The sequence below is a fragment of the Pelobates fuscus genome, chromosome 1 (genome assembly GCF_036172605.1).
Source record: "Pelobates fuscus isolate aPelFus1 chromosome 1, aPelFus1.pri, whole genome shotgun sequence".
Lineage (NCBI taxonomy): Eukaryota > Metazoa > Chordata > Amphibia > Anura > Pelobatidae > Pelobates > Pelobates fuscus.
This window is the reverse complement of record NC_086317.1, coordinates 292,308,833-292,318,645: the sequence shown is the minus strand read 5'-3', so window position 1 is coordinate 292,318,645 and position 9,813 is coordinate 292,308,833. Positions and strand designations below refer to the sequence as shown.

Sequence of the window (9,813 nt, the reverse complement as noted above, 5' to 3'; positions counted from 1 at the left end):
ATCCAAGATCAACGTTTCAGTCCTATCAGACTTTCATCAGGATCAGAGAGAGAGAGACATATAATTACATAAAAGATTACATTAGTATACACGTAGAATTTAAATACCTATAAATGCATATATATTAAAGTAATCTTTTAACATAATTATGTGATTTGATTAATTAAAATTTGATTGACATGCCTGACAACACAGGGAGAAAGTGCAGAGAATTTAATTTGCAATAACTATATTTGACCCTGTAACTCTCCAAGACACCATAAAACCTGTACATAGGGGGTACTGTTTTACTCGGGAGACTTCGCTGAACTCAAATATTAGTGTTTAAAACTGGTAAATTGTATTACAACGACGATATTTTAAGTAAAAGTGACGTTTTTTGCATTTTTTTTTTACAAACAAATGGCACTTTTATGGACTATATTATTGTTGTAATATGTTTTACCGTTTTAAAACACTAATATTTGTGTTTAGTGAAGTCTCCCGAGAATACCAGTACCCCCCATGTACAGGTTTTATGGTGTTTTGGAAAATTAGAGAGTCACATTTAAGGCTTGCATTTCATTTTTTTGACATTGAAATTTGCCAGATTAGTTATGTTTACTTTGAGACCGTTTGGTAGCAAAAAAACTAATATTTGGCCAGTGTTTGTGACTAAGTGGCTACTAAAAAAGACTAAACATACCCCACGTTCAATACCTTGGGTTGTCTACTTTTTCAAATGGTATGCCATTATGGGGGTAATTCTCATTCCTGGGCTACCACACCGTCTCAAAGGTAACATTACTAATCTGGCAAATTTCAATTTGAAAATGGAACGTTCTATATTTGACCCTGTAACTTTCCAAAGCACCATAAAACCTGTTAATGGGGGGTACTGTTGTACTTGTGAGACATAGCTGATTACAAATATGTGCATTTTTTTGCAGTAAAACCTAACAGTACTATGACATTTACAGCTAAAATGTGAGGCGGAACTTCTTTCTCACAGTTTTTTTAATTTTATTCATAATAAATTATGTTTCATATATAAATATTTGATATGAAATGAAAGCCCTGTTTCTCCTGAACAAAATTATATATAATAAGTGTGAGTGCATTTAATATGAAAGAGGTGAATTACGGTTGAACAGACATATAGCGCAAATTCCAGTTTTTGTTTACGTTTTGATCAGAACGTGTACTATTGACTCCGTCCTGAATGGGTTAAAGCTGCTCTTTCATGGGCTCTGCCAATCTTCTTCCCAGTCGTTACAATCTTCCTCAACCTAACAGTGGCATTGCATCTTTGCTTCCTCTTCAGTGCACTCCCGATCTCATGCATGCCCACTGCTCACTCTATTCCAATGATCATGGGAGATTTGCGAGATATGACACCAGGCAAAGCATCGGGCAGGTAAGAATTCTGGCAAAATTCACCCTTTGTCAAGTTTTGCCAAGCAGAGGAACAATACATAGGACAAAGTAGTCCCTACCAGTGTTAATTTTGTCGACTAAAAGTTTGGAGATTTAGTCAACTAAAACAATTCAGATGACTAAAATACGACTAAAACTAAAATGGCATTTTAGTCAAAAGACTGACTAAAGCTAAATTTGGGCTAGGAGGACACAAAGAGACACAGAGGAGATGGGGAAGGAGCAAAAGAGACAGATAGAGACTTTAACTAAACCCATTATATTTTAGTCATGTTGACTAATATCTCTAGCAGAGTTAGTCAACTAAAGTCTGCTGGAGATTTAGTCGATTAAAACAAACAATTCAGATGGCTAAAATACAACTAAAACAGCGTGGCAAAACTAGCCACTTATTTGTATGAGAGACTGAGTTGGTTCGACTATTTGAGGTTCCCGAACAGAATATGGACATATTGTTCGTCAGTCGAACCAACCACCAAACGGGGAGACCACCCAAGGGAGTCGTGTGCCTCCAATTAGCTATTGTAACATCAGAAAACCGCAAGGTTCTATATGGTCAGATGGGTGGCCGCCGTTCGTATGACCGAACACGTGGTGGCAGCCATCTTTGCTCACGAACGCACACCGGTGTTTGTTCGTCGAGTGCGTGGAACTATAATCGGACACTCGACCGCACGAACACCACTGTACTTCCATCCTGTGCGTACGTTCATTTCCCTTTGTCTACAAAGAGCGACATTCGACTGAATTGAACGAATGAACATCAGACACACAACTACCCAATTCATGAACATTTTGATTCGTCACTTTAATAGTGAAAACTCCTGAAAGAAGACCGGTCAAAGCATACCACCTCATGGAACTGTTTTGGGGCTTCGCCTCGTGGTTGACCGGTCTAAACTTTACTCGAATGGCATTCCTGTTTTACCAAATGGATCTGAGCAGTATTTCGACAGATAGGGCGTTCAAATCCCGGCTATTCAGTAAAGTGGGGTTCTGATTAATATTATGGGAGTTATGATGTTTTAAAATATTGTTACATTTTCTGTACTTGGGAGATAATCTAATTAAATAATTGTCCTTACGCAATTATCTTCCAAGTACAGAAAAGGAGCCTGGGAAATGTGTCTTTGTTCCCTGCCCCCAACAAGGTCCACCAGGGGAAAACCCCTGGAATGTAATTAAAGAAACCCCTTGCATGGGGAATTGTATAAAAGCCAGCTGTGGCTCAATAAAAACCAGTTGACTCGCAAAGCTGTGTATCGTCCAGTTGTTGGAAAATTGGAATGGGAATTGACGCGCTACGCTTCTCTTGAATGACGATTGAGTCTGCCAGCGGAGATATTGCAGTAAATACTTCTACTCTGCTACAAACAGCTATTTAGTCAAAAGACTATGACTAAAACTAAATTGAAATTTGCTGCGAAAATTAACACTGGTCCTTACTTTACCTTTTGTATTTTAAGAAAAATAGAACAGAAAATAAAAATGTATTGAGAGACAGGAGAGAGAAGAGAATAATAATGGATTATTGAAAGGTAACTGTGATGTGACAGAGCCACTTAAAATTCTTCACAGTCACTCTCTATATACACGCACAGTTATAGTATAATGTACATGAATTACTAGTCTGCACAATCCAGTCACTGAATAAGCATCATGTAATGAATTGAAAATGTGGTGGTCTGACACTTTTATAGATAGGTTTGCAAGAACCACCATGTTTTCAAGGATACATAATGCAAGTGAAAATTTTGTTCTTGCAGTATGTGGCATTCACATGCTGCATGAATCCTCAATGACTGCCTTGCTTTCCCCCATATTACAATCCTACATACCGCAAGGCAGCCCTTTTCCTGAGCTGTCCATCTCTATCAATACCAGATATGTGTCCAGGAAACCACAGTGCGTCTGGAAGTGCACACTGTAGAGCCCCATCTCAGCAGCCAATTACTGACACAGTGCGGAGCCCAGGGTGACAGACTGTCCTACAAACCCATGACTTTACCTGCAGATGGCACCAGGCTGAGCAGAACTCAGAGTCTGGGATACAGCACGCCAGGCACCCACCAATCACAGAAAGCTAGGAGAGCCCTGTGCACGAGCACACAGCCGGCGCGCGTACCCGTCTAAGCTGGGGGGGACATACACGCGTGCGCGCACCCGAGGATCAGCTCGGCTTTCACTGTAGAAGCGGGAACGCGCGCAGTGTGACAGACCGGAAGTGAGTGAGGGAGGCTGTGAATGGCCAGAGTAAGCGGAAGCGGAAGTCAGTGCAGCATGCTGTGTTTTTGGAGGAAAGCAGATGCATAGTGAGTATATGACCTGCTGGGGCCGCACATGGACAGTGTGACCTTTGTCAAATAATAATAATAGTAATAATAATAATATTAATGTAAGACCATCCCTCCCCCCACTGTCTGTACGCTGATAGAGTGTCCTCTATATACATTAATATCGCTGAGTGTTATACAGCTATGGTCTCTGCAGCATGGCTCATGCAGAGTTCATTGATTTAATTATGGATGGACATGTAGTCTTGTATTTTGCCTTGTTTTATCAATGATTTGTTAAGGTTATGAATTTTAAACGTAGAGGTTGACAGGGGGAAATAGCTGTTTGCTTGCCAAGTGTTTAAATAAAGTCTAAATAGCACTGGTTGTTGTCAAATAATAAGAGGGGGTGGGGAGCTTTCATCTATTGCCGCATTTCTTCCATTGTGGATGTATCTTATAATACTGTGCAACACTTGCAGAACTGCTGTCTCCATCCACTGTAAGGCTCCACCCCCCATTATTTTCATCATATAATTTACTATTATAAAATATGATGACATTTTTTTCTAAAAGAACACACTTTTTCAAATTTTGACCTCCAAAATCTGTTGCGCATCTACAACTGCCAAAAAAACACCCATAAATAGTTTATACATTTTGTCCTGAGTTTAGAAATACAGAATATTGACATGTTCTTAGCTTTTTTTGTGTGTGCAAGTTATAGGGCTATAAGTAGGACATTTTTGTTTCTGTGGATGAGTGTACAAGGCACACTTGTACTTAGGGAGAAGGTGGGCAGGACACCTGGCACTTCCATTATCACTATGGAACTAACATAATTGGGTAGAAAACTTTGTTGTGGAGTGTCCCTTTAAAGGTTTATAAATAGAAAAAAAACAATCCTGTATATTTAACCCCTTAAGGACTGGACTTTTTTTGCGATGTTGTACATTTGCGACCAGGCATCTTTTTGACACTTTTGTGGTGTTTGTGTTTAGCTGTAATTTTCCGCTCTCTCATTTACTGTTCCCATACAAATTATATATTGTTTTTTTTCAGGACAAAAGGGGCTTTCTTTACATACCATTATTTATATAATCTCATCTAATTTAATTTAAAAAAAATGAAAAAATATGATGAAAAATTGAAAAAAATACACGTTTTTTGAATTTTATGTGAAAAATCTTTTACTCATCTACAAAAGCGAATGAAAAAAACTGCTAAATAGATTCAAAATGTTGTCCTGAGTTCAAAAATACCCAGTGTTTACATGCTTTTTGCTTTTTTTTTGCATGTTATAGGGCTATAAGTACAAGTAGGATATTGCGGTTTCAAAACATACATTTTTAAAATGTATCAATAGTGACATTGTAACACTGTTATCTGTCATAAATTGCTAAATAACACCCCACATGTACATATTTTTTTAAAAGTAGACAACCCAGGGTATTCAATATGGGGTATGTCCAGACTTTTTTAGTAGCCACTTAGTCGCAAACACTGGCCAAAGTTAGCGTTCATATTTGTTTGTGTGTGAAAAAAGTAAAAAACTAAATTGAACGCTAATTTTGGCCAGTGTTTGTGACTAAGTGGTTACTAAAAACGACTGGACTTACCCCATTTGCAATACCTTGGGTTGTCTTCTTTTGCAAATGGTATGCCATCATGGGGGTAATTCTCATTCCTGGGCTACCATACGCTCTCAAAGGCAACGTAACCAACCTGGCCATTTTCAATGTAAAAATATTTGACCTATATATTTGACCCTGTAACTTTCAAAAACGCTATAAAACCTGTACATGGGGGGTCCTGTTCTACTCAGGAGACTTTGCTGAACACAAATATTAGTGTTTCAAAACTGGAAAATGTATCACAACAATTATATCATCAGTAAAAGTGCTGTTTGTGTGTGAAAAATGCAAAAAAAGTCACTTTCACTGACAATATCATCGCTGTGATATGTTTTACTGTTCTGAATCACTAATATTTGTGTTCAGCGAAGTCTCCCGAGTAAAACAGTACCCCCCATGTACATGTTTTAGGGTGTCGTAGAACGTTACAGGGTAAAATACAGTGATAGCAAATTAAATTCTCTGGTCTTTCGGCCTGGGTTGGCAGGCAGGTCCCTTAAATTGCAATCAATAAAATAACTTAATTATGTAAAAATATTACCTAAATACGCACGTAGAATTTAAATATATATGCATATTTATATATTTGAAGTCTACGTGTATATTTATATAATTATTTATGTAATTTTGTATATCGACATATGAATAGTTCGCATTCTTTTTATTTATTTAAATATACATAGATATATATACAATTTCATTCTAAGTGTATTTTGATATAAATATATATATATTAATATCAAAATACAGTTAGAATAAAATTTCGTATAGATATAATTTTTTTTCAATTTTTTATTATTATTTTTAATTTTTTTAATTTAAATTATTTATTATTCGTATTTTATAATAATATATATATACAATATATATAGTTATTATATATATACGTGTGCAAATTAATTATAAGTGTATTTTTATATTAATATATGTACATATTAATATAAAAATACACTTAGCATGACATTATATATATGATATATAGACATATATTATATAGGTATAATATATGTCTATATATCATATATATACACATATATAATAATATTTTTTTTTTTTATTAACTATAACTTTAAATTTTTTTATGATTTTACACTGGCAGGGAGACTGCCTGTCAGCACAGACAGTCCCCCTGCAGGCAGAGACTAGGACACCTATTGTGACCATGTGGTCGCCCTGTTGGGCGATCACATGGCCCCAGGGGTCCTAAACCGCCATGGGGAGACTGTCTGGGCTGCAGGCAGTCTCCCCACACCGGGAGCAACGCCGATCGCCGCCGGGGGAACGACGGCGATCGGGTAAGTACATTTTAAATTTAGGACGGTTCAGGACCGTCGTCGGTCGGCAACGCAAAAATGCCGATGACGGTCCTGAACCGTCCTGCGTCCTCAAGGGGTTAAAGAGCGTTTCAAATTTTAGACCAAAGTTAAAAAAAAAACAAAATTACATAAACAAACACTCTATGTGCTGCTATGATACATGGAGTGATCTGCTTCCCCCCCATTGTAAGGAGTCAAAAGGTTTTAGAATGGTTTTATCTCTTATCTGGTGCCACTCCATATCTCCTCTACAGTTTTGTGAGAGCCAGAAGCTCCTTCTCAGGACCTGCTATTATGTCTCCAGAACTAAGCCCTTCTGTGCGTTAGCTGATTGCGCTCAACCAGTGAGTTTAAAACCTTCACTGCCAGGCTTAGCTCAGTGGCAGAGTTCTCGCTGTGCTGTTGTGGAGGCATGAAGCAGGGCCATTAGGACCCCAGGTAAGAAGTGACTCCCTAAGATCGTGGGGTGCCTCGGCTCTCCTGGCACCATAACCATTACAGTGCCTTGTAGTGGTTACCATGCTTGGGTTATTCTCTTAAAATAAACTATCATATCTATTATTACACATATACTGTATGTTTATAATTTATGAGTTAATAATTGTATTTTGTTGCATGAGAACCAGGACAAAAGCTGCAAATATTTTCTAAGATAATGCACAGCTGGAGGTTTCCAAGATGCTCGGTGCTTGATTATGATGTCAGGATTCATGACTGCAAACTAACTCATGATTACCTAGGTTTTTTTGTTTACTCATGTATTCAACCAAAGTGGGGTTAAAGGGACACTGAGGGCTTATAATAACTTCTTTGGTAATTATGGTGCAAGGAAGTCGGGGGCACATGCTTACCTTGAGGGGTTTTAACCATTAAAGGACCACTGTAGTGCCAGGAAAACAAACTCGTTTTCCTGGCACTATAGGATCTTTAGGTCCCTCCCGCAGGGTCCCGCTCCCGCTGGGCTGAAGGGGTTAAAACCGTACCTTTCTCCAGCACCAGGCTCCCTCAGCGCTGGGGAAATCTCCTCCCTATGCCGACATCAGCGCCGAATGTGCATGCGCGGCAAGAGCCGCCTGCGCATTCAAACAGTCCATAGGAAAGCATTTATCAATGCTTTCCTATGGACGTCCAGCGTCTTCTCACTGTGATTTTCACAGTGAGAAGCGCCTCTAGCGGCTGTCAGTGAGACAGCCACTAGAGGCTGGATTAACCCTAGTGTAAACATAGCAGTTTCTCTGAAACTGCTATGTTTACAGCTGCAGGGTTAACACTAGATGGACCTGGCACCCAGACCATTTCATTGAGCTGATGGTTTGGTACCTGTTAGTTCTGCCCCTAAACATCCTTTCTTCATCCAAGGTTAAGGAAGGGAAATGACCTAGAATACTTCATAAAGTCATGGAAATGTTTGTATAATATTTGCGTATGTAGTTTTATAACAAACTGATTTTTTTCTTTTTCAGATGGCTTTCTGCATTGTATCTAAAGTTAGACATGTTATTCAAACCATTAGATGCATCTCAGCACATCATACTTTTGTTCAAGAAGGAGGAAATCAATGGTTATCATTAAATGTCCCTTGTCAATGGTCACAATGCAGAACATTAAAGCTATACCAATGTCTGAAGTCTGAGGATAACAAATTAGATCTGGATGAATGGAAATCTATAATAAAATCTGGTACCCATAGTGTTGAAGTAGAAAAGGATGCTGAGCCGGTAGAGGAAACCTCTCTAGCTGGTATGAGAGAATTGGTAGAAATGTGGAGACTAGCAGGGAGAGCTGTGCCAGAGTCAATGAGCAATGAACAACTGCAAGCCTTAATGGATCTTCCCACAGTCACAGGAAGGAAAAAGTACTTGAAGTTCCTCTCCAAAAAGGAACTGGAAAAAAACAACAGACGCAAGAAGAAGCAAGAACTTCAAAAAGCCAGAATGGAAAGCTTGGATCAGTTAGAAGTAAAGGAGGAAAGCGAAATAAAAAATACCATGTTTTTAAAGTTCTGGGATAGCACTATTGATAGCTTACAGCGTTGGAGACTTGCACAGGCAATGCAATTTGGTCAGCCTCTAGTTTTTGACATGGTGTATGAAAACTACATGTCACGGTGGGAATTGGAAAACACAGTGGATCAATTAATAATGACCGAAGGATGGAATAGACGATCTAGAGATCCTTTTCATATACACTTTTGCAGTCTCCAGACTGATGGCCCATACCATAAACATTTGGAAAAGCGATACACTGGTTCTTGGGATAAAGTCTTAGTAACTGCTACTGAGAAATCTCATGTTGACATCTTTCCTAAAGATCAACTTGTCTACTTAACAGCAGACTCCCCTAACGAGTTAAAGAAATTTGATCATAATAAAGTTTACATTGTTGGTTCCTTAGTTGACAAATGTCAACAGACAGGGTTATCCTTAGCAAATGCCAAACGTTTAAATTTGGCCACTGCAAGGTTACCACTGGACAGATACTTAAGGTGGGACTGCGGGGCTAAAAATCTCACTCTTGACCAAATGATTTGCATTCTCCTGAGTTTAAAGGAACATGGGGATTGGAAAAAGGCATTGTCATTTGTTCCAACACGAAAACATGAAGGGTTCGTAGAGCGTGGTCATTCTCAAGAAAAGTCCTTCCGAAAACTGAAAGACTCTGGAGAATGGGGACAATCTCGAGACAAGCCTTTGTTTAAAAAATTCAACAATGTACAAAAATGGTAAATATATATGTATAAATATAATAGTTTGGAAAATAAAATAAATTGAGATGTTTTAAATAAGCTGAATAATAATTCTTTTATTTTTTTTAAGTTTAAAGGCATTCTATTGCCAAAAGTTATGGTGGAGAAAGTACCCTGCCTGGTATATGTAGCTACAAGATCTAAGGTTGCTTCCTTGGTCACTGATTTTTAAAGTAGGAATTTGACATCCTCCTTTGCCATTCAACCTCCATCTAACTCATGCAGCATATGCACTGCAAACTCAAGGAAGTTGTTATACTGCCTAGAGGCACAATCTTAACTTTAACCCCTTAAGAACAAATTCTGCTGTGTGTATACCAATGTTTGAAGTCTGAGGATAACAAATTTATATCTGGATGAATGGAAATCTATAATAAAATCTGGTACCCATAGTGTTGAAGTAGAAAAGGATGCTGGTATGAGGGAAT

The 9,813-nt window shown here is 38.2% G+C and overlaps 2 protein-coding genes across 4 annotated transcripts in view; one reads left to right on the top strand and one right to left on the bottom strand.

Moving 5' to 3' along the window:
* Nucleotides 1-3,600, bottom strand: part of TXNL4B (thioredoxin like 4B) — a 10,468-nt gene extending 6,868 nt beyond the window's left edge. For 2 of the 3 annotated variants that reach the window (XM_063457491.1, XM_063457499.1), the window contains exon 1: nucleotides 3,425-3,555. The gene's annotated coding sequence lies outside the window, so the exon portion shown is untranslated. Of the gene's footprint in view, nucleotides 1-3,424; nucleotides 3,556-3,579 lie in introns of those variants that run through there. The other variant, XM_063457508.1, reaches the window with a different exon arrangement.
* A 72-nt stretch (nucleotides 3,601-3,672) lies between these two features.
* On the top strand, nucleotides 3,673-9,365 carry TRMT10C (tRNA methyltransferase 10C, mitochondrial RNase P subunit). Its single transcript, XM_063428121.1, has 2 exons — nucleotides 3,673-3,728; nucleotides 8,103-9,365. Exon 2 carries the CDS (start codon nucleotides 8,103-8,105, stop codon nucleotides 9,363-9,365), a length of 1,263 nt encoding a protein of 420 aa, XP_063284191.1. The 5' UTR covers nucleotides 3,673-3,728.
* Nucleotides 9,366-9,813: the final 448 nt, after the last annotated feature.